General features: G+C 39.9%; 1 protein-coding gene across 1 annotated transcript in view; it reads left to right on the top strand.

Moving 5' to 3' along the window:
- The first annotated feature begins 452 nt into the window (after window positions 1-452).
- Window positions 453-25,599, top strand: part of SNX6 (sorting nexin 6) — a 62,148-nt gene continuing 37,001 nt past the window's right edge. Inside the window, exons 1-6 of the mRNA XM_059183422.1 lie at window positions 453-753; window positions 909-956; window positions 13,266-13,370; window positions 14,150-14,260; window positions 16,401-16,522; window positions 18,441-18,564. Coding sequence (XP_059039405.1) covers window positions 505-753; window positions 909-956; window positions 13,266-13,370; window positions 14,150-14,260; window positions 16,401-16,522; window positions 18,441-18,564 — 759 coding nt within the window. The 5' untranslated portion in view covers window positions 453-504. The remainder of the gene's footprint in view (window positions 754-908; window positions 957-13,265; window positions 13,371-14,149; window positions 14,261-16,400; window positions 16,523-18,440; window positions 18,565-25,599) is intronic.

Raw genomic sequence — 25,599 nt, 5'->3', positions numbered from 1 at the left:
ACAAGGATGGCATGTACATTTGCCCGTGTGTCCGCGTGCGTAAAAGGTGACATGGGGCAAAGGTTAAGGAATGATTTTGTCCCGTCCTTTAAATTGTCTGTGGACACCCATGTGGTGCTGTCCGGCCGGACAGTTAAGAGTAGGTCTGAAGGCGCTCGTTCATAAAAAGGAAAGAAATGCTCTTGTAACGGGAACAGCTCACTTTTATAGTTCTTAACCATTAGCACCCTAAACCCTGAGGTTATTACCTCACCAACCGTAAAAGCTTGATTACAGCTCACTGTGCGAAGGCCCTTAGTTCCCACAATTTCTATAGGCAAAATATTGTGATTAATTATTGTGTGGCATAATACAAAGACTAGGCGATTTATTTGGCTTCCGGAGGACGCTCGTTTGTTTTTTTTTTTCCGCTGCAGCCCTAAGGGAAAGGAAACTGGACAGCTCCCCAGGTGGCATTCGGCCCCTTCCGGGTCAGAGCCGGCCAGTCGCGACCTGCCCGCAGCCATGTGGGTCTGGGCCTACGGGCCCTTTCCGACTGGGGTGCTCCAACCTCGGGCGGAGGGCCCTGCTTTCCCCCTTCCCACAGCTTACCGCCCCCGGCCCCCCGCGCCAGGGCGGGGCGGGGCAGGCTGCTCCGAGACCCCGCCTCCTCCTGCCGCCACCAGCCCCGCCTCTCCCGCTGCTGCCGGCTCCCTCCGGCCCCGCGGTGCGGTGCGCGCGTGCGCTGGCCCTCGCCTCGGAGCAGCCATGATGGTGGGTGTTCCAGCGGCGCCGAGCCCCGGGCGCGCGGTGGGGGCGGCGGGCGCGGGGCGGGCGCGGGGGCCGCGCCGGCCTAGCACTAATGTCTCCCTTTGTGTCTCCCCAACTCCATCTTTTCCCCTGGTGCGCCGGGTCCGGCGACCCCGCAGGAAGGCCTGGACGACGGCCCCGACTTCCTCTCGGAGGAGGACCGCGGAGTAAGTTCTGCCTTCTTTTCGCTCACGGGACCCTTTCGCCCCCGCCTTGGCCCCTGGGTGTGGTACCAGGAAGGGTCCCCAGTCGCGCGGCACCTTCTCTCCGGCGTCCTCCTTTCGGTTTCCTCGCTGCACCGCGCCCCGCCCTCTTGCAGCCGTTCCTCCCTCGGGGGCGCTCGGTTCTGATTTCCTGGGGACCCACAGCAGCTTTCCTGTCCCCCGCCCCGCCTCAGACCCTCCCTTGGACCTCCTCCCCCGCCCGGCTTGGGGCGCAGGTGGGAAGTGGAAGTGGAGGTCGGAGCTGGATCCTTACCCCCCAGCCCCCGACGCTTTGAGGGGCTATGAAAACCCATTCTCAGACCTTTGTGGTGGCACCCTCAGTTTTCTCCCGTTGTGGACGTCGAACCCGCTGCCTCCCACTTTTCTCACCTTCTAAAACAGAGTACAGGCTTTTTGTAAATTACTCGTTTGCAAGGAATTTTACGGTTGCCGAACCTTAACTCTTCTTCAGTATCGTACCAGATTTTGCAAAGTGCTGGAAGCTCATGGTGCCTTCACGTTTCTTAATATCCAAAAACATACATTTTTTTTTTGCGGAGTTCCCGCGGTGGTGGTTTGAGGCCAGTTGCCTGCCACTTAAGAAAAGGCCTCCAGGCTCTAATTCCTCCCTCCTGTTGTCTCCCCTCTTTTGCCTTGTCTGAAGCTGGGGGAGGGGGGTACGTTGTACTAGTAAGCGCTTGAAAAATATTGATATATGGTGATTGCAGCTCAGCAAGGTTCCTCGGGTCCATCACATTTAACAGCCTGCACTTCAGTTTCCCATTTTGCCTTTACTTATTCATGTTCGGTAATGTGAAAGACACATCAGTTAGTCGATTTTTGGCAGGTGACAAAATATTCTTGTAGGATATTACTATTTTTTAAATAAAAGATGAGGTAGTTAGTATTAACTGGCGAAGTTTTCAGATGGTAAGAAGGATAACGGGGCTGCCTACTTTTATAAATGATGTTTTAATAAATTTCTCAGTTTACACAAAAGCATCATTTAGAATTTGGTGTGTGAAAGCATCATATAGGATTTCTGATTATTTCTAAAAAGTTTAGTTTCTAGTGAGTTTTAAAAAACTGTAGATGTGTATCTATATGTTCTGGCATAAGACAGTAGCATTAGATGGTCACTTAAAAATTACATTTTGGTGGTATTTATTTTGATATGAAAAGCAGAGTATTTTCTAGTTAATATTTGCTTTCATTGCCTTACGCCTTTGGTAAGATTTGTTTATAAAACTTGAAGCACATAATGTAATATATTTAAAAACTTTTTTCATGTATAACAAAATTAGAGGGAAAGAGAGACAAAGAGCGTGCCTTACCAGAAGGAAATGAAAAAACGTTACCATGAATTACAAAGCATTTAGGTTGTCATGGTTAATATGTATATATGTCCAGTTCTTCCTTATTTCTTGTCTTGTGGAAATGGGTGAATCATAGTAATAATAATAGGTGGGCACTGTGTTAAGTACTGTATAAGCATTATTTCATTATATTCTCTCATCATCCTTATGAAACTTTTAGTATTCGCCTTTTACAGATAAGAAATCTGAACCTTGGGGAAACTTAAGTAAGCGGTGTAAGGTCACACAGCCAATGAGGGGGAGAGGTGGACTTTAAACTAAACCATGTTTCTGATACCAGGGCCAGTATAAGTATTTCTCAAAGTGACCTTGAAACATTTGCTTCAGAATCACCTGGGGTGTTTGGAAAATAAAACAAGTTTCTGGGCCCTGCCCTAGTAAATCAGAATCTCATGAAGTAGGGAGGACAGATTAATACTTCTTTTTTTAAATCCTGTGTAATTGTCATTTACTACTTTTTCAACAAGCACCCAAGAAGATTCTTTTGTGCACTGAAGTTTGATTACAACTTCATAGTTACTCTGCTGTTTCATCATTCAGGAACAAATATCTGGCCTGTTTAAATTTCCTTATATTGTGTTTGCTCTGATAGAAATAGATTGCCATAATTAGAACTTTTAGACATTGTACTTTTATTTTAGGTTATTGTGTTCAGCCTTTTAAGAAACTTTTGAGAGAGAAAAAGCATGAAGTGCATGTATGAATAGGAAATTTTTTTTTAAAGATTATTTATTTATTTTTTTGATGGGATCACAAGTAGAGAAGCAGGCAGACAGAGAAAGGGGGGAAACAGGCTGGAGCCCTATGCAGGACTCTATCCCAGGACCCTGAGATCATGACTCAAGCCGAAGGCTGAGGCTTTAACCCACTGAGCCACCCAGGCGCCCCTCAATAGAAATTTTTATATAAGTCACAGACTCAAAAATAATGTAAGCATTCCTACAGAGCAACAAGTAAGCAAAATTAAAGTTAATACTTATAAATACATTCTTAAGCAGCCTTAAATTTTCATCATGATTTTTGGATCAGAAGAGAATCTTACTGCCTTAAAAAAAATACTGAATTGTGAAAACTTAAAAAGCAGGCTTTAAGAAATACACAATATTGAAAATTACTGGCCACTCTTCAGCCATACCTCTACATAATAGGCCATTTTTCTCCAAAATGAAGGACAGTAACATATTATTTAGTAAACAAATGAGCCCTTTGAACTGGACACAGTTTGCTCAGATGTGCTTGTTAAATAAAAGCAGTAAGTGCCAACACATTGTTGGCAGAATTTGCTTAGCATTTGCTTTTAATTGTAAATAATATGTTTACTGTTTTTAGAATTACTTCAGGTGGAGTAACTACCCCTCTTCTGGATTCCTAGCCTTCCTCCTCCCTCTTTATCTCTCATCTTTGTTATATTATCATTTTCCAGTCACGCAGGCAAGAAACTTCTGAATCCTGTCCTTCATCTCCATATCAGAATAGTCACTGAGGCTAGTTAATTTCTTTCTTTTTTTTTTTTTTAAGGTTTATTTGTCACAGAAAGTGCACAAGCAGGGGGAGCGGCAGGCAGAGGGATAGGCAGGCTACCCGCTGAGCAGGGAGCCTGATGCCTTGGGATCATGACCTGAGCCGAGGGCAGACACTTAACTGACCCAGGTGTCCCCAAGGCCAGTTAATTTCATCTCAAAAATGTTTAGCCCATCTTTAATGAGTAAGGGCCCCCTTAATGTCCTTGCTATTTGTTACCTGTCATTAGTCTCTGTATCCTTTCTGTCTACCTTCCAGTCCAGCTTGCCATTAAAGTTTCCTGACTTTAAATGATTAAATCATATAACCACACTAGTCAAAAGCATTTACCTGGACCCAGTGCTTCTTGCAGTAAGGTTCAAACTCCTTGGGCTAGCATTAAACACCGTTCATGACATTTTCAGGCTGGCTTCATTTCTCAGTATTTCTGTCACACTAGACATATTCTAGTCTGCTTGTCATTGCCAGGGTACTTTAATGTCTGCTTTATCCATGCCTATTAATGTGGCAGAATGTTGTTGTTTTTTTTCTCACCTTTTTTTTTTTCCACTTGAAATTTGATTTATCTTTGAAGACTTGGCCACATGTTGGCATTTTCTTTGGTACCTGCACAGCATTTAGTTTGAGCATATTCCACATTTATTGATACTTAAGATAAAAATGTGACATCGATTATGTTGGCAGAGGATAAGAAGATGAATGTTGGCAAAGGAAAAAGAGAAAGTTCCTGCCTTAAGACCATCACAGTGTAGTGGCAGACTTATGATAAAGTGCCGTAGAAGTACAAAGGAGGGAGTGTTTGCTTTTGGGAGAAGGGACGTGAAGCCATAATGATAACTGCATACTGACTTAGCATTTACTGTGGTCCAGGTACTTTCCATATACTCACTCAATTCTCAAATCCCTGTTTAGTAGCTGCTACTTTCTAGTTTGGAAAGGAGATCTGAGGTTCAGAGAGATTAAATAACTTGCCCAAGGTTGTAACAGCCAATATGAGCTGAAGTCAGACTCAGGCGGTCTAGCTCCAGGTCTGGCACTCTTTTAACTGCTGTGCTGTTACCTAAATGAGCTAAGCCTTAAATATTGACCAGGAATTTTGTAGGCTCTCATGGAAGGGGAAGGCTTGCCAGCAGAGTGGGTAGCCTGGGTAGGTAATTTGGTTCCACCTGGAGCACTTGTTCTCACAGGAAGCAAGGGTAGATAATGGATAGTATAGATCAAGTGTAAATTGCATAATAATTAAGATTCCAGGCAGTGGGAAGTCCTTGGGGATTTTAAGCTGCGAAAGACCTATACCTAGATGAAAATAGCACTGTAGATTACTCTGATGTAGAGGTTGATTCTTTCTTCCACAAAGCAGAGAAGCCAGTTAACAGGCTGTTGTAATAGTCCAGATGAAAAATGATGAAGGTATAATTAAATCAGAAGGGAGGATGAAGGAAGGGACATAGCAAAGAGATGCTTAGGAGGTAGAATTGGTGGGGTATAGTGACTGTAGAAGTACATGGGCTGGGCAGAGGAGAAGGAGAAAATGAGGAATGCAGGGTAAAAGAACTGAGGTAGATAAAATGTTTGGTTTCATATATGTCGGATTTGAAGTACCTATAAGGTATCTTTCTTCCACAAAGCAGAGAAGCCAGTTAACAGGCTGTTGTAATAGTCCAGATGAAAAATGATGAAGGTATAATTAAATCAGAAGGGAGGATAAAGGAAGGGACATAGCAAAGAGATGCTATGTCCCTTTCCTGAAAGGGTGAGGATTGTGTCTTTTCACTACTCTATCCCTAGCTCCTAGGACAGTGGTTTTGCACATTGAAGGCACTCTGGTTTTTTTGTTTGTTTAAGATTTTATTTATTTATTTGACGGAGAGAGTGATCACAAGTAGGCAGAGAGGCAGACAGAGAGAGGGGGAAGCAGGCTCCCTGCTGAGCAGAGAGCCCGATGTGGGGCTTGATTCCAGGACCCTGGGATCATGACCTGAGCTGAAGGCAGAGGCTTTAACCCACTGAGCCACCCAGGCGCCCTGGCACTCCATTGTTTAATAAGCGAGTACTTGTAGTCAGATATGTCTAGTTGGTACTGCAAAAGTATGATTGGGAATTTAAGAGGTTTGAATTGATGATAAATACTTAGGAGTTACAGTCGAGAATGGCTGAGATTGCCCAGTTTAGATAGCACCTGTGGAAACCAACATTTAAGGATTATAGGGAAGAACAGATCAATTGACAGGGCTGAAAGAAGTAGGAGGGATATGAGAGAAGTCCCCAGAAGTTGAGAAAGTTTAAAGGAATTAAAATGATCACTAAGGCAAAAATACTGCAGAGAGGACAAGAAGAGTAAAAAGTTATTGGATTTAAAAATTAGTGTGTGAAGGATTTGTGAAACAGAGTCTAACCTTAACTAGAAGAGCAGTGTATGAGCAGGTCCTAAAGCAGACAGCAAAGTTAAATGCTTGGGTGAACAGATGGACACTACTTATGAAAAAGTGGAAAAGATGATGAGGTTAGATTTTTTTTTGTAAGAGAGTTTATTTTTTATTTTTTATTAAGATTTTATTTATTTATCAGAGAGAGAGAGGGGCAGAGAGCGAGCACAGGCAGGCAGAATGGCAGGCAGAAGCAGAGGGAGAAGCAGGCTCCCTGCTGAGCAAGAAGCCCAATGTGGGACTCAATCCCAGGACGCTGGGATCATGACCTGAGCCGAAGGCAGCTGCTTAACCAACTGAGCCACCCAGGCGTCCCTGTAAGAGAGTTTATTGATAGGTCTGAGGGAAAACAGCTGCTAGTGTTGTTTCTTTGGGATGTGGGAAACCAGGTCACTTGTTGAGAGAGGGGTGGAAACTTAGAGGGTTGAAGTGGAAGTTGAGAGTAGTTGCTGAAGGGAATCAGAAGGGGAGCTGAGCAGGTCTATTCAAGAGTGCTGAGTGGTATTAAGAGCCGATGCAAATCGAAGACCATTAATTTTGTAGTAGACCAGTATAAACAATTGTGACTTTTCTGTAGCCTTACCAGCAGCTCAGAAAGCAAAGGCGATTGTTGAATTGCTCCTGAGTGTGGGAATTTGTAAGCCAGTTATGGCAAAAAGAGCAATGAGAGTTGACAGGACCAGTAAGAAAGATAGTGGAGTGACGTATCATGCAGTAGTGTGGAAGAGGAGAGAAGCAGAGAGGGTAACACACTGCAGACGCATAGAAGGTCACAGACTGGGAGATACTGATAAGGTTAAATTGTGCACAGGGTACAGTCTGTGAGGAAGAAGAATGGGAAGTACTTCTTTTGGTTTTATTACATAGTTGATTGTCTCCCTCACTACCAGTTTCTTGAAGGCACAGCTTTTTGTTCACCTTATGTGCTCCACAGTACCCGAGATAGCTGTTTGAAATATATTAAAATGAGGTGAAAAATTGATTGTTTGGTTAAAAGTACTAGGGAAGGGGTTTCTAGGTGGCACAGTTGGTTAAGCATCCGGCTCTTGGTTCTGGTCATGATCTCAGAGTCCTGAGATCCAGCCCCCGTTGGGCTCCACACTTGGTGAGGTGTCTGCTCTACCCCTCACTCATGCTCTCTCCCTCTCTCAGATAAGTGGATAAATCTTTTTTTTTTTTTTTTAAGTTTATTAAAGGGACGCTTTGGGGGCTCAGTCAGTTAAGCAATTGCCTTTGGCTCAGGTCTTAATCCCAGGGTCCTGGGATTGAGTCTCACATCAGACTCCTTGCTCAGTGGGGAACCTGCTTGTGCTCTCTCTTGGGTGCCTGCACGTGCTCTCTCTTGGGTGCCTGCACGTGCTCTCTTTCTCTCCCTGATAGATAGATAGATAGATAGATAGATAGATAAAATGGTAAAATCTCTTTAAAAGTTTATTAAATAAATGCATATTAGTATATTGTCTATAGAGTAAAGTGTTATATTTGTTCTACCAGTAGTATTAACTGTGACTTGGAGGGAATACAGGCGTGAACACCGTTAGTACTACTCTAGTAATAACCTAGTAATGTTTTATTGTGTCTGGAACGGTATGTGAGAGGAAATCTGGTTGCAAATGCCAGTTACTGCTTTCTCTAGCTACACTCAGCAGCTCAAAGTGTAAAAGCAGAGAGTTGATGGTTGGGTTAATAACAGTTATGGGAATTTGCAAGCTGGGTATGGCAAAAGAGCAGTGGGAGTGTGACACCAGAAAGGCTTTGGATGGGGCTCCTGGAGGGTTCAAGGCAGCCTGACTTTTTATTTCAGGTCAGGTCATGTTCTGAGGGTCCTAAGATCCAGCCCTGCCTTGTGCCCTGCACTCAGTGGGGAGTCTACTTCTCTTCCTTTCCCTCTGCCCCCTTGTGCGCATATGCTCGCTCTCTCTAAAGTAAATTAATACATCTTAATAAAAAAATTTTTAAAAAGGCGTTGGAGTGACATATCATGTAACCCTAGTAATGTTTTGTTGTTTCTGGTATATGAGAGGAAATCTGGTTTCACACACCAGTGTCCAGAAAATGTATATATAATCAACCATGGATTTGACTGCTCAGTATAAGACATAAAATAATAATAGAAATGATGTTTTACAGGACTTTCAAAATCATATCTGGGCTAGGAGTTAAACAGATTTAAAATTTGGCCTGAATTAGTGAGACTAATGGAATTTACTTCTGTCTGTCTCAGAGGTTTTCCATTGATTGTACTATAATTACATTTTCTTAGCCCAGTTATGTTTACCAACCTTTCTTTCTACTTTCCATTCAACATGTAGCTATTGAAGTCTGCCACTGGGAATATAGCAATGAACAAAACAAAAATCTGTGTCCTCACAAAATTGGCATTCTAGTTAGGGAGGACTATTAAAAAAATAAAATATAGGGGCGCCTGGGTGGCTCAGTGGGTTAAAGCCTCTGCCTTTGGCTCAGGTCATGATCCCAGGGTCCTGGGATTGAGCCCCACATCAGGTTCTCTGCTCAGCAGGGAGCCTGCTCCTCCCTCTCTGTGCCTGCCTCTCTGCCTACTTGTGATCTCTGTCAAATAAATAAATAAAATCTTTAAAAATATATATAGAGAGAGTAGATGGTAAACAAGTGATATAAAAAAAAAAAAGGAGGAAGTAGAAGGGAGTTGAGCTATAGTCTGACAGGAAAGGCCTTCCTGAGAAGGTGACGTTTTGGTAAATACTTGAAGGAAATGAAGGAATGATTCCTGCAGATAGATATTTGGTGGCAGAATATTCCAGGTAGAGGTAACAGTAAGTGCAAAGACTCCTGAGGTGGCAGCACACCCCAATATTAAAGGAACGACAAGGAAGACATGTGGCAGGTTTACAGTGAGCCAGAGGAATAGTAGATTAGCCTGAGAGATGATGTCAGATAGAGATTTTGTATTGCCTGGGAGACCCCTATAAGGACTTTGGCTTTTCTCCAAGTGGGGACCCCTTAGGTTTTGAGCAGAGGAATGATGTTTATGTTTAATGTTTAATGGGATCTTCTGGTAGCTCTGTAAGGAATAGAATAAAGTAAGGGGTAGAAGCAAGACACCAGTTGGGAGGCTGTTGCAATAGTTATTTTCATTTTCTTCATCCATCCACTCATGTGTCTACATTTGCTTTTCTGGCAAAAGATGGAACTAATTTTTTAGGAATGTCCTAGGGTACATACTTTATAGTAAATGAGTCAGTATAGTAAATTAGTAGTGAATGTCTTCTTTACTAAATAAGTATTTATGGAAAATTAATCAAAAGGGCATTGTCTTTAAATTATCTTTCTTATTTTATTTTTTAGATTTTATTGAGAGAGCACAAAGGGAGGGCAGTGCAGAGGGACAAGCAGACTCCCTGCTTGGCAGCTCATTGTGGAGCCCGTCACTGACACTCAATCCCAGGACTCTGGGATCATGACCTGAGCCAAAGTCAGATGCTTAACCAACTAGGCGCCCCTAAATTATCTTTCTAATGATATATATTTATGTTTAATCTGTTTTCCCTGCCAAGTCTTTCTCTTGGCCTTGACACAGTGTTTAAAGAATTAAACCAGTGAATGTCATCTAATGAGAATTTCCTCACACCGACCTCACTAATTTCAGACAGTTAATTAAATGTTGATGAATCACAAGTTGTTTGCTTTCATTTTCCCTTAATAAAAACTCTCTAATATTAACTTTAGAGAAAGAAGAAAATACGCCTGAAAAATCCTGTGTGCATTTTATGTAATTATAAATTTATAATATTATACTTTATAATATAATACTTTATAAATTTATAATATAATACTTTATCAAATCTGTGTATCACCAAGAAAAAAAGTATTTCCAGTTAAACTGAAATTTGTTTTCAGTTGCAAGGCATTCCTGTTTCAAGTGTTAAAATGCGTAAAATACGCATCTAGAATTGATAAAATACAGCAGATTAGCTTTCAGTGGAAATTTTGTATTTATGTGGGGGATGATTTCATTTTGTTGGCTGGCTTTTCCATTATACATCTTAGTTATTAGAAAACAGAACTTTTAAAAAAAAAATCCTAATGTGTGTGAAGCAAATCTTATTGCCAAACAAAATAATTCCTTTATATGTCCTTTTCTCTGTAATCTCAGGAAATGGAAAAAAAAAAATTGAGGTATGAAGTGTATATCATACTGACTGTAGAAAAATGCAATATCAGGATGAACACTTCAGCTGATATTTTGAATTTACTATGAAATATAAATTAAAGGAGTCACAGTCTCACCATCAGCATTTTGCTATGACTGCCTTTATGATTCAGGCACTTTTCCTGAGATCAATTCTAGAACATAGCTGCTAAAAGAATGAAAAAGACAAATGATAGATCGGATTAATGGCCATAAAGGCAATATGTGAATGGCTACCAGCTTTAATAACACATATAAAAGATAATTTACAGAAGAGGTGGAAAGCAAAGAAGTAGAAACGTCAAAGGAAGGAACTCCTGGAGATAATTGTGGTTATGATCACAGGGATATTTGTGCTCACTCACGCCCTCTCTCTCTCTCTGACAAGTAAATCTTTAAAAAAAAAAAGGTGAAATGTCATTGACTAGGTGAGATTCCCAAAATAAGTCCCGGGTTTAACTACAGAATTTGAAGTAAGCTAGGTAGTTAATTAGACTTTAAATAATTTTGTATCTTTGCTGCTAAGACTTCATTTTTATCTTGTAGTGTGTTTGATTTTTTTAAATAAGACTCCAAAGTAGCCAAACATTTTAGAATGTATATTTGTTTAAAGGGAAGAAAAATTGATGAAATTTAAGAATTATAAATAGAATTAATGATAAGTATTGTAAAGTAGAGGGGCATCTGGCTGGCTCAGTGGGTGGAGCATATGACTTAATCTCTGGGTTGTGGGTTTCAGCCCTACATTGGGTATAGAGTTTATTTAGTTATTTTTTTTTTTAAAGAATTATAAGTAGAGAAGTCTTCTAATAGACACATAAATGAAAGCACTAAATTTACAACATATTTAATTCTTTGAACATAATAAAGCTTGTAGAGTAAAATATGAATTTAATGCATATCACAGGCAGTAGTTGAGTATTTATGTTACCATTTTTCTTAGCGCTTTACATATGTAGTATCTTTAATTGTATTTAATAGTTTCACAGTTTATTCCTGTATTAAGCAGTAGAATTTTTAGCCAATATTTTTTAAATTATTTTTCTTGTTCTAAAAGGTAGATACTTGGTGCCTGGGTGGCTCAGTCAGTTAAGCATCTGCCTTTGGCTCAGGTCATTGCCCTGGAGTCTTGGGATCAAGCCCTGCATCAGGCTCCCTGCTCAGCGGGAAGTCTGTTTCTCCCTCTCCCCTTTACCCCGCTTTCATGCTCTCTCTCTCTGTCTCACAAATCGATAAATAAAATCTTTGGAAAAAGAAAAAAGAAAAGGAGGGGCACATGGGTGGCTCAGTCAGTTAAGCGGCTGCCTTTCACTTGGGTCGTGATCCCAGACTCCTGGAATCAACCCCCAGTTTGGGCTCCCTGCTCTGTGGAAAGCATGCCTCTCCCTCTCCCACTTTCCTGCTTGTGTTTCCTTTCTCGCTGTGTCTCTCTCTGTCAAATAAATAAAATCTTTTAAAAGAAAAAAGGTAGATACTTTCCTTACTTTTAGAGCACTTGAACTTTAATGGACCATCTTCTCAGAAGATAGTTAATTTTATGGTTTGGTTTTTTGTTGTTTTTTTTTTCCTTTTTTTTTTTTTTTTAAAGATTTATTTATTTATTTATTTGACAGAGAGAGAGAGAGAGAGAGATCACAAGTAGGCAGAGAGGCAGGCAGAGAGAGAGGAAGGGAAGCAGTCTCCCTGCTGAGCAGAGAGCCGATGTGGGACTCGATCCCAGGACCCTGAGATCATGACCTGAGCCGAAGGCAGAGGCTTAACCCACTGAGCTACCCAGGCGCCCCTTGTTTTTTTTTTCCAAACAAAGGGTCTCACGTATTTATTATTGAACCAACCAACTGGTGCAGAAGCATAGTAACAGAAGAATCCTTTCCCTGATAAAACATGTCTATTGCTCAGGTAGTAGTGATGTTACAGAGTGGTAGGATATGAATTTGTGACCATGCAGCATAGATATGTGTGCCATCCCATGTGCCGTTGCTTATAGACTAGCTTGGTTCTTCTCCAGTGCCTCTTGAAGATGTACCTAATTTTGTTACCAGTTTTCATCTGAATCCACTGGGGAATGGGACAGTTCTGCTTTTGTTTCTTTGCCAGAAATTGCTTGATGGGCCTTGTGAGAAGATCCAAATCAGAGTATTAATGTGCAGAGATGGGATTCAAACCCAGGCTATCCAAGCTCCTAGGTTAGGGTGACTTCTAGACTTTCTGCGGTAGTCCATCGTGAGGAATAGTTAACCACACATACCATGATGGCAGAGAGTAAGTTAGAGAAAAAATAGTTTACTTTTTGAGTGAAATTAAAATGAATCATGGTTAGCACATCGACTCATACAAAGTATAGTTGAATGGTATAGAATGAAAATTGATTAAGATAATAACATAGCCAGGGCACCTGGGTGGCTCAGTCATTAAGTGTCTGCCTTTGGCTCGGGTCATGATCCCAGGGTCCTGGGATGGAGACCTGCATTGGGCTCCTGCTCAGCTGGAAGCCTGCTTCTCCCTCTCCCACTACCCCCCCCCCCCCGCCTTGTGTTCCCTCTTGCTGTGTCTCTCTCTGTCAAATACTAAATAAAATCTTAAAAAAAAAAGGTAGTAACATACCCAAAGCACCTGCCTCCCAAAATATATATGAGGTTTAAATGAACTTGATAACCTTTTAGATTTAAGATTCTTTTGTTATTTTTGTTCTGTTTTTGCATTGTCTTAATGTCTGAGAAAATAATGAAATTTTGTATAAGCCCACAGAACTTTTCATTAAAGTATTATCTTTTTCTAGCTTAAAGCAATAAATGTAGATCTTCAGAGTGATGCTGCTCTGCAAGTGGACATTTCTGATGCTCTTAGTGAAAGAGATAAAGTAAAATTCACTGTTCACACAAAGGTAAATGTGATTTTGAACATGTATTATTTCAGCTATTTATTGTGCAAATGTTACATATGTAGTAATATATTGACTGGAACCTTGGTTTTGAACATAATTAGAAACCATATTTTAGTTTATAATTCACTGCTTTTAACAGTTTTAGTGAATGTATTTGTTTTAATGTACATTTTAAAGATTAACATTTAAGAATCACAGAACCTAGATGTAATGCACATTTAATTTTCTCTAGACTTACTAACATGTTTCACTATTCTTGTTTTCAGTTTTGTTTTTTCAGTGAATTATATTACTGTCTTACTGAGCACCTGGGTGGCACAGGTGGTTAAGCCTCCTACTCCTGATTTTAGTTCAGGTCATGGTCACAGGCTTGTCCCTCTCCCCCCAGCAACCCTTCTCTCTCTCTCTCAAATAAATAAATAAAATCTTTAAAATTAAGTAAATAAATTACTGCCTTACAAAATATTTTCTTCTTGGATTTTAGTTCTCAGACACATTTTCAGATTGTAGATTTATTTTCCTTTGAGTAGTTGAGTTTGATATATATTAATAACCTTTAAGTAATGGTGGCAGTACAATATAATAAGAGGCTGTCAACTTACTTTTTCAAAGTTGCCAGGATAATTTCTTCTGGGTGTCTCAGAGTTTTCATTATAGATTGTAAAAGTACTGATAATCATTTATGTAAGACTGATTTAAGAAAATAAGATTAAAAGTGTTTATTAAAAGCCTTTTAGTATAATTTTGATTTTTCTTCAAGAAAATCTCTATCTTTGCAGAGCTCATTGCCAAATTTTAAACAAAATGAGTTTTCTGTTGTTCGACAACATGAGGAATTTATCTGGCTTCATGATTCCTTCATTGAAAATGAAGACTATGCGGGTTACATTGTAAGTGTTGGGGTTCCATTTTAATCCCATTTTCTAGGTGCTTTTTAGATACCTTGTTATGTGTTAAATTTTGTTTAGCATTTTAGTGAACTGGTGTGGTTTTTAAAAATTGTCAGTTGCAAAACACAATGGACTACCACCTTTTATACTGAATTGTCTAGTTTAAGAGTGTGAAGATAATGGATATCTTATGCTCCTTCATTTAAACTTAAATTCTTACTGTTTATTGGAATTGAAACAGGCTTTTCCTAGAGATTAATGAGGGGGATATTATAAACCATACTGGTCTTGAACCCTTAGGTAGACAGATATTTAGGGTTGGAGGGTCCCTTAAGAGGTTATTTAGGTATCCATCAGGGTCTGACCACACTTAGACTCCTGAAACTTAGTTTCATTTCATCTTGAAATCCTGATCTGATTCTGTTTCCATCCTTGTGGCCACTCCTTCTCAGTCATTTGCTCTTTCTTTGTATGACTCAGAATTTGGGGACAACTGGCAGTGCATTCTCTCTCTTTTTTTTTTTTCTTTTACAAAAATTACCAGTTTTTATAAAGGATAAACTCAGGACAGCCAAAAGAAAGAGATGCATAGGACAAGGTACAGGGAGAGGGGGTTGGTGCAAAACTCTCATGTTCTGCAGGTCTACTACCTTCCACCTTTCCAGCATGTCAGTGTCTTCACCAACCTGGAAGCTCCTTCTTTTTGCATCTTATTTCCACCTTTTCACCCTCATCTTGTCTGATGGGATTTTCTTACTACCATATCCTTCTACAGACTAAACACTCCTCAAAGAGTAAGACCATGTTTTCTTTCGGGCGCTTGGGTGGTTGAGTTGGTTGAGCGCCTGCCTTCAGCTCAGGTCGTGACCCCAGAATCCTGGGATCAAGTCCTGCATCAGGCTCCCTGCTCATCAGGGAGTCTGCTTCTCCCTCTGCCTGCAACTTCCCCTGCTTGTGCTTGCTCACTCTTTCCACTCTCTCTGACAAATAAATAAAATCTTAAAAAAAGAAAAAAGAAAAGATCATGTCTTATTTATCTTTATATGCATATTGTTCAGCATCATTCCTGGCACACAGTAGATGGGGTGTATGTGTGCTCAGCTGTTCTTGATACTTCTTTCCCTGTTGCTTTCCTCAAGCATAACCCTTTTCTTGTATTCATTCTGTAGCTTTCCCCTACTTACCTGTTCTTCCTCTTACCTTTTTGCTTTCTTGACTTCCGTCATTTCCCCTAAACACTTCTTACTTGTAGGCCATTCCTCTTAAGGTACACTTTCTCTTTATTATACCTTTGAATGATACGGCTCTTCTAGATCTTACAATTTTATTTAAGGTAAGTGTTTACTTACCTACTGTGAGTAAACAGAATGATGTTAGTCATTAATCCCTTGGTTTTAAGTCCGTACTTTTTGTTTCTGATCCACTCCTCCAGTTCAGGAACCCTTTTTAACATTCCTTGCTGGATCCTACTGTTGGGATTCAGGAATTTTAGAAACAGAATAGCATAAAGCTACTATAAATTCCTTAATTTTAAAAAATATTTGTATTTAATCGAACCATTTACTTCATTCTGAAAAATGGTATGCATCTTCTTTTAGTATATAGTCAGAGCTTAATGTGCATATAATTTGAGGACTCGTAAGTTGCCACATAGAAATCTGCAGATTAAAGTATGGGAACCAGTGTTCTAATAGTAGAAAATAGTGCTCTGCTGTTGGCACAAAGGACCTAATCAAATTCTCTACCCTGAATTGATATATTTCTGGTGTTGTGTTCATTCAGGATGTCTTTAGCTCTCCCAGATTCAGTCTTTTATGGTGGCAGCAGTACAGCTGCTGTGACAAAGAAAATAATCTTTAAATGAGTGATTTGGGGCACCTGGGTAGCTCAGTGGGTTAAGCCGCTGCCTTCGGCTCAGGTCATGATCTCAGGGTCCTGGGATCGAGTCCTGCATCGGGCTCTCTGCTCAGCAGGGAGCCTGCTTCCATCTCTCTCTCTCTCTCTCTCTCTCTCTGCCTGCCTCTCCATCTACTTGTGATCTCTCCCTATCAAATAAATAAATAAAATCTTTTCTAAAAAAAATAATAAATAAATAAATAAGTAAATAAATAAATAAATAAGTGACTTGGTTCTCTTACAGATCCCACCAGCACCACCAAGACCTGATTTTGATGCTTCAAGGGAAAAACTTCAGAAGCTGGGAGAAGGCGAAGGGTCCATGACAAAGGAAGAGTTCACAAAGATGAAACAGGAACTGGAAGCGTATGTGATTTTTCTTACTGCTTTGTTAATTGTGCTTATTTTAATGCCTTTTTCTGTGCTCTCTGATATCCCATCCTTTTAATCATTTCACCACAGTGACCCTTTCTGAAAGATGCAGGTTTAAGCCAAACAACCAGTTTTAATGATCATGATCAGAGCCTACAGGAAAATTATGGAATAATTGTCTGCATTGTTAAATTCTTTAAATTAATGTTTTAAATAGACTCTGAAAATTGAAAAGAGAGGATCCAAAACCTTATTAAAAAATAATACAAAGGGAAATACGACTTTTTAAAAACAGAGCGTAACTTGTTTTGTTTTTTAATTACAAGGTCTTTGTCATTGCCAAACTGGTTTTCTTTTTTCGATATGTGCATACTACCCAAACTTCTGTTTCTCATAGAAATATGCACTGTGCAACTCTGCATATATTCTGTTTTCTTTTTTTAAAAATATGTGTGTGTGCGTGTGTGTATGTATAATTTTTGCCCTCTTTTTCTCTGCCTCTGGCTTCTGAGGAGGAAGAAGAATAGGAGCAAAGTAACAAGAGAATAGTTTTAAAATGTTTTTTGTTGAATGATTATTGGTTTCACATACACTGGAAATGTATTAAATCCTTGAAAAAATTTGAGATAGTTTCTATTTTATTTTTAGCATACTTGCTAAAAATACCAAATCTTTCCTCTTTTATTAGACATTTGAAATAATTTTAGATTTGCATTGTACTGTTTTTCTGTATTTTGGGAGCTATACAAGGAAATATTTTCCTTGCATCATCATCACTTTCATCACTCTTTTTCTAGTCATTTCTCCTCTTCATGCATTTCCTTTTCTCCTCTTCCACTTAGTTTCAGCTTTTAAGCATATATCCCCTTGGCCACTAGCCTCCTTTTCAGAATGCTAAACTCATTTGACAGGATAAATTAGCAAAGTAGATCTTTTTTGTCAAAGTGTAAGGTGCCAGGTATTTTAAGACTTTTGTCTATGCTGGGTGCAAGCAATAGTCTGAGAGCAGACAGAGATCTATACTTTTATAGTTATAAGACTGAAAACTGGAAATTAGCAGAGCACATTAATATTAAAGAATCTGTGGTTTTCCAGTGGCCCTGATCATGATTCTTTTGTGGTCTGGTTAGGGGTTGGATAACAGAGAACCTTGGGTTTATCCTACTGCTACCTCCATCCTCTGCATCCTTCTTTTTTGTCTTCACTGAATGACTACCCTCACAGAGATCAAACTTCTCCCAACATTGGTCCTGCTGGTTTGCTGGTATGTAAATTTTATCCTCCTTGCACGTAGTTGAAGCAACAATATTGGGCCTTTTCCTTGAGTGTTTTTTTTTTCAAACTGACATGTATTACTATATGATCGCTGTGATTCACTGATAATAAAATATTTTAAGTACAGTTTTTCAATGTAATGACAAAATTAGTCTCTCTGTGGTATGCTTTTTTTCTTGTGTGTTTGGGTCATTATAGATGAAAATATTAATGTCAAAAATGTGTACTGAGGTTTGGGTTTTATTTTTTGTATACAAGTGTTTAAATGCAGTAATTATCTAGAAACTGAGTCAAAAAGATTGTATCAAATAATTTGTAGTATACTTTCTCTGGAGCTGAAAACAAATCCCTCTGTAGTTACCTTTAATATCAACTTGCATAGGAAGAAAGGTTCATAAAACCTAAAAATATTAACATTTAAATATAATAAATACTATTAACTAGCATGAAGCCTTTTCAGAGCTGGGTTTTACATATTTTATTAACAGTTCAACTAAAATCTTTGTTTATGTGGATTTTATCTCTATATCTTTAATTTTGCATTCAGTATAATTCAGAGTATTTGTTGAAAAACTTGTTGCAGACGATTTCCTAGTTGATGCAGTGTTTTACCTTTAATTTTGTGTATTGTTTCTAGTGAGTATTTGGCAATATTCAAGAAGACTGTTGCAATGCATGAAGTGTTCCTATGTCGTGTGGCAGCACATCCTATTTTGAGAAAAGATTTAAATTTTCATGTCTTCTTGGAATATAATCAAGATGTAAGTATTGATTAAATTTAGTGATCAAGGTTTATTTTTAGAGTTACTGGAAAAGGCAAGAATAGATGAACTCTTTTTGTAACATTATTATATTTCAAAGCAGTTCATTTAAATGATACTTTTGTAGTGATAATACAGTATTTCAGTAGAACTTGAGTAGATTAATTGAAGAAATGGGGGTAATTCATGTTACTACTTGGGATGTTGATTTTTCATCCTGAAATTGTGAACTTCTTAAGAAACACGGTTATCAATTTGATTGTTTATTAAATTTGAGTTTGGAGTCCTCTGAAGCCCTGTGAAGAATCCCAGCCAGCTGTTAAAGCTAAAGAATTCTAGGTTACATTAGGATTAATCATTGACTTTTGATCCGTTTAACTGACCTTCTTCAGTGTGATTGCTCCTAATCTTTCTTCCCTCTCTGTGTGAAAACTGTTACAGTGCAAATAGAAAAAATTGATGCAATTGAGCTTTAAAGATTTCTTCATTTGCAGTACTGGCAAAAGAATTTTAATGGGTGGGTGGTAGAGATATTGGGATTTATATTTGGATGACAAGATTAACTCATAATTTTAGCAAAAAACAAGTGTAGCATAGTGCTAGTTTGCTTAGAAGTCAACATCAAGATCAAAGAGTTTTGTATATATAAATTTGTCTTTCTGGTTTGGTTTTAGTTGACATGACCATGACAATAAAATGTCCTAAGTCTAGCAGTAGAGAGAACACATTTTTTTAAAAGAGTATGAAGTACCTTAAGATCACAGAAATAGGAGCACCTGAGTGGCTCAGTGTTAAGTGGCTGCCTTTGGCTCAGGTCCTGATCCCAGGGTCTTGGGATCAAGCCCTGCGTCAGGCTTTCTGTTCAGCAGGAAGCCTGCTTTTCCCTCTCCCACTACCCTTGCTGTGTTCTCTCTCTCTCTCTCTCTCTCTCTCTGTCAAATATATAAATAAAAAATCTTTAAAAGAAGAAAAAAAAATCACAGAAGCATAGCACTTAAACATGGGTACTTTCACAAGCATAAATGTGGTGATACTGGTATGTGGTCATTTGTAACTAGGAATTATAAAGAATGCTGGCTATATCATGATTATAAGGGAAAACAATTTGTGAGTAGGGTTGCCAAAGTGATATAGATGCTATCATCAATCTTTTACCGTTATGTGTCTGTTTTTCCTCAACCTTATTCGTGGCTGGGCCAAAACCTTAATAATAATTGGTAGAGCACCATAGGTATATTGTCAGCTCAAGGCCGCTCATGCTAGAGGAGCCTCATGCTCCACACACTCTGTCCCAACGCCAAATCCCTTAGTGCTATCTGAAATTCTGTATCTTTTTTTTTCTTTTTTAAGATTTATTTATATTAGAGAGAGAGAGAACAGATGCATGAGTAGGGAGTAGAGAGGGGCAGAGGAAGAGGGAGAGAATCTGAAGCAGATCTTGTCATGGGGTTTGATCCCAGGACCCTGAGATCACAACCTGAGCCAAAATCAAGAGCTGGACGCTTAACTGACTGAGCTACCCTCATGCCCATATATATCTGTATTTTTTAAATTTTTGTATTTATTATTTGTCTTCTGCTACTAAAATATAGGCTCTCTGGAAGTAAGGCTTTTATTTTTCACCACTGCATCCTGAGCACTTTAGAGCAGTGGCTGACAGTTAAGATATCATAAAATAAGTATTTGTTAAAATGATAAGTGAATGAGGTGTGCCTGGGTGGCTCAGTCGGTTAAGCATCTGCCTTCTGCTTCTGTTACGAGTCCATCGTCCTAGGATCAAGTCGTGGTGTCTGGCTTCCTGCTCAGTGGGGAGTCTGCTTCTCCCTCTTCCTCTGCCACTCCCCCGTTTGTGCTCTCTCTCGCTCTCTCTCAAATAATAAAATCTTTTTTTTAAAAAAGGTACATGAATGAGGGGCGCCTGGGTTGCTCAGTGGGTTAAGCCTCTGCCTTTGGTTCAAGTCATGATCTCAGGGTCCTGGAATCAAGCCCCGCATTGGGCTCTTTGCTCAGCAGAGAGCCTGCTTCCCTCTCTGTCTCTCCACCTGCCTCTCTGCCTACTTGTGATCTCTGTCTGTCAAATGAATAAATAAAATCTTAAAAAAAAAAAGGCAAGTTAATTATTATTAATTGTTTAGATCAACTTTATAAATATCCTTCAGAGGGGCGCCTGGGTTGCTCAGTGGGTTAAGCCTCTGCCTTCAGTTCAGGTCATGATCCCAGGGTCCTGGGAGCCTGCTTCTTCCTCTCTTTCTGCCTGCCTCTCTGCCTACTTGTGATCTCTGTCAAATAAATAAAATCTTGAAAAAAAAAAAATAGCCTTCAGAAATCTTAGGGTTTCATAAGTTTTTTCCCATCAATGTAGATTTTTTTTCTCCCAAACTAATACATGCTTAATAGAAATAATGATGTGATATGTGTAATAACCCTTTTAATATCAGCATCTGGTGTTTTGCAGAAACTCTGAAGACAAGACAGTGTTTTGCAAATATTCTGTAATAACAGCAGGACACCTGGGTGATGCTCTTGATTTCGGTTCAGGTCATGATCTCAGGGACATGAGATCAAGCCCTGCATCAGGCTCTGTGCCCAGCATGGAGTTTCTCCTTCTACCCCCTTCCCAATCCACTCATGTTCTCTCACTCTCTCTTATATAAATAAATAAATCTTTCTAAACTCTATAATTAGGGGCACCTGGGCAACTCAGTCTTTGGGTGTCTACCTTCTACTCAGGTCATGATTACAGGGTCGTGGGGTCAAGCCCTGCATCTCCCGACCTCCTTCGCCTTATGTTCCCTTTCTCACTGTGTCTCTCTGTCTAATGAGTAAATAAAATAAAATTTTAAAAAATTAAATATAAAATAATAAAATAAAAAATACCCTGTACATTAACTTATAGAAGATCATAGGCCCAAAACTAGAAAGTTTTTCTCAATCTTGTTCTGATACTGTTTCTCTGACGTTTACTCACTTCACTGGGGCAGGAAAAGCAATCTGTATGTGCTATTTTGTTATCTAAGTTTTAGAGGGTCATGGGACCAATGAGCTGTTGAAGTGGAACTAGGGTGCTTGAGTCTAAAAAGGCCATGGGGCATCTGGGAGGGCTAGAAAAGCTTATTCTAGCTTTTAGTTGTGTGAGAAGTAGTCACTGTTGTAATGACTGCCTTTAGTGTTGCTTTACTTAGGTAGCTATATACCTTTCCTCTTTTTGCTAGGTATAATCTGAGTCTGCTTAACAGTAGATTAAATATTTTAACCTAATTAACACCTTAAGCCCATTCAATTCTTGCTACCTTATCAGTGGCCGCACCCAGGACCCTGCCTCCTCTCTGAGTTCTTAAACTCTAGTATTAACAGATTCCGAGCATAAACAACTCTGTTTTTACCCTTTCTTATTTTGGCTGTTCGTTGACTCACTGGTACATCTAAACCCTTGACTTATCTAGCATTTTGACCCTGTTAGCAGCCCTTTTGTCTTTATATCTTTCTCATCTACCCTAGATTGCCTGCTCCATTTATAACAAGGTTATGACTTTAGAGAGCTCTCTCCCATTTTCCATAAAAGCTCACTTCAACTTGCAGCAGTTCCTCTTAATGAGACAATGACCTTGCTCACTAGGAGGTGAAAGCTAGTCAGAAATCAAATCCTACAACTCCATGTGTCTCCCACAACCTCAACCACGATGGCAGCCACACTCCTGTATGAGCTTTTCTTTTCTTTTCTTTTCTTTTTTTAAAATCTTTTCCAATTTGGACACCCTTTTAATTTCTTTTGCTTGCCTAACTGCCCTGGCTAGGACCTCCAGTACTGTGTAAAACAGAAATGACAAGAGCAGACATCTTTTTGTCTCTGATCTTAGGGGGAAAGCATGGTTTCACTGTTAAGTATGATGTTAGCTGTGGGGTTTTCATTGATGCTCTTTATCAAGTTGAAGTTCCCTTTTGTTCCTATTTGTTGAGTGTTTTTGTTATGAGAAAGTATAGCTATTTAGATGATAGCTAGTTTTGTCCTTTATAGTGGTTTTTGTCCTTTATTCTGTTAATATGATGTCTCACATTGTGCCTTTCCATTTTGATGAAGATATCTTTCTAGCTCTCCTGGATCCCATTTACTTCTGTATCTTTTGGATCTCTTCTAAGTTTTCTTCATAACTCTGTGACTCCTTTCTAGTCCACTTCATGAGTTTTTCCCTCCATGTATCTATTCATTTAAATCTAATCCTTCCTAGATTCCCCACTGACTCCTCCAGAAGTTTAGAAGTTCCTCTAGGGGTACCTGGGTGGCTCAGCAGTTAAATTTCCCAGCTTCTTTTTTTTCTTTTCTTAAGATTTTATTTATTTATTTGAGAGAGAGAGCACGTGCACACACATGAGCAGGGGTAGGGACAGCTGGAGAGGGAGAAACAGACTTCCCACTGAGCAGGGAGTCTAATGGTGGGCTCAGTTCTGAGACTCCAGGATCATGACCTGAGCTAAAGGCAGGCACCTAACCCACTGAGCCACGCAGGTGCACCAAGTGTCTAACTCTTCATTTTGGCTCAGATCGTGATTTCAAGTTCATGAGATGGAGCCCCACATCAGGTTCTGCGCCCAGCAGGGAGTCTGCTTCTCTCCCTAAGCACCCTTCTCCCTAAGCACTCGCTCTCTTTCTAAAATAAATGAATAAATCCTTAAAAAAAAAAAAAAGTAAAAGAGTTCCTCTAGTTTTCTAATTCTATAAATTCTCCCTAAGTGATCTCATTGACTCCTGTAGCTGCAGGCACTCTGTTATTAACTTGTAAATCAGTATTAATTATGAACCCCAGCCCTCTTTATTAAACAGTCTCATGAAAACCTGTATTTAGATGCCCTTTTGGCATTTTACCTTCAGCTGAACTCTTCTTTAAACCCATGCTTCCAGGGCACCAGGGTGGCTCAGTTGTTAAGCATCTGCCTTCAGCTCAGTTCACAATCTCAGAGTCCTCGGATGGAGCCTCACATAAATCTCCCTCTCCCACTCCCCCTGCTTGTGTTCCCCCTCTCATTACGTCTCTCTCTCTGTCAAATTAATAAAATCTTAAAAATAATTAAAATCCATGCTTCCTTTTGTGTTCTCTGTCTCAAAGAAGGTACCACTACCTTCCGATTCCTTAAAACCTAAAAATTACTAAGGCACCTGGGTGTCTCAGTTGAGCAACAGCCTCTTGATTGCAGTGCAGGTCATAATCTCAGGGTTGTGGGGTCAGGCCTCATGTCGGGCTCTGTGTTCAGCATAGAATCTGCTTGTTCCTCTCCCTCTGCTCCTCCACCTATGCATGCACGTGCACTCGCTCTCTGTTCTGTCTCTCAAATAAATAAATCTTACCAAAAAAGTGATTTTTTTTAGGACTTTATTTATTTGACTGAGAGAGAGCACACAACCAGGGGGAGCAGGAAAGGGAGAAGCAGGGAGCCCGATGCAGTACTTGATCAGAGGACCCTGGGATCATGACCTAAGTCAAAGGCATACAGTTGAGGCTAAGCAACGCAGGTACCCCTAAATAAATAAAAATCTTAAAACAGAAACAAAAAACAAAAACCTAAAAATTACTCATTACTCTTCCTACTCCCTGTTCCTGTTAGGGAAACACCAAATCCTGTCTGTTTCACTCCCTTACAGTATTAGGAATGTGTCCTCTTCTTTCCTATCACCAGACCTAAAGATTGGTTCTGACTTTTCTAATTGTTGACTGGATTATTTTAGATTTTTTATTTACTTTTTTTAGTTTTTTATTTAAAATTCAATTTAATTAAACATACTATATTACTAGTTTCAGAGGTAGAAGCCAGTGATTTATCAGTTGCATGCAACACCCAGTCCGTATTACTTCAAATGCCCTCCTTTATGCCCGTTACCCAGTTTCCCCACCCCCCACCCATCTCCACTCCAGCAATCCTCAGTTTGTTCCCTGTAGTTAAGAGTTGAGAGAGAGAATCTTAAGTGGGTTCTACATTCAGTGCAGAGTCAGACACCAAGCTCTATCTCAAGACCCTGACATTGTAACCTGAGCCGAAATCTAGACTCAGATGGTCTTAACTGACCTAGGTACCCAGGCGCCCCAGTCCTTGCCTGCATTCTTGAAACGGCCCCTGACTGTTCATTCAGCTTCCAGTCTTAACCTTTCTCCTCTCCTAAGTCTGTATTGAGTTCCCTTGGTGTTCTCCTAATGCCCTGTGGATTCACTAACATTGTACTACTCACCCCATGGTAAATCATGTATTTCTCTGTATTCTCCTCTGCATCATAAATTACTCTTACTCTTACCACCTTGAGGCATCTGGGTAGCTCAGTCAATTGAGGGCCTGTCTTTTTTTTTTTAATTTGAGAGAGAGCATGAGGGGGAAGGGTCAGAGGGAGAAGCAGACTCCCTGCTGAGCAGGAAGCCCAACGTGGGACTCAATCCCGATCCTGGGACAGGCGCCCTGAGGGCCTGACTCTTAATTTTGGCTCAGGTCATGGTCTCAAGTTCCTGGGATCCAGCCCCGCATTGGACTCCATCCTCAGCAGGGAGCCTACTTGGGATTTTCCCTCTCTCTCATTCTCCTTCTGCACCTCTTCCAGCTCACACTCTCTCTTATGAGCTCTCTCTTAAGTAAATAAGTCTTTAAAAAAATATAGTAGGGGGCGCCTGGGTGGCTCAGTGGGTTAAGCCGCTGCCTTCGGCTCAGGTCATGATCTCAGGGTCCTGGGATCGAGGCCCGCATCGGGCTCTCTGCTCAGCGGGGAGCCTGCTTCCCTCTCTCTCTCTCTGCCTGCCTCTCTGTCTACTTATGATCTCTGTCAAATAAATAAAATCTTAAAAAAAAAAAAAACCATATATATATATATATAGTAGGGACCACCTCATAATCATCTTTATATCCTAAACACCTAGTGCAGTGCCTGATTTTATATACATTTGTCAGTGGTTTATTAAATGAGTGAATTAATGAATTAATCTTAAAAATGCAGTTTAAGAAAACACCCAGCATGTATTGAAAAGCCAGATAAAGCAGTTTGAAAGGGTTTCATGAAGAGAT

The sequence above is a fragment of the Mustela lutreola genome, chromosome 7 (genome assembly GCF_030435805.1).
Source record: "Mustela lutreola isolate mMusLut2 chromosome 7, mMusLut2.pri, whole genome shotgun sequence".
Taxonomy (NCBI): domain Eukaryota; kingdom Metazoa; phylum Chordata; class Mammalia; order Carnivora; family Mustelidae; genus Mustela; species Mustela lutreola.
The sequence above is the reverse complement of the archived record's forward strand: the minus strand, read 5'-3'. Positions and strand labels throughout refer to the sequence as shown.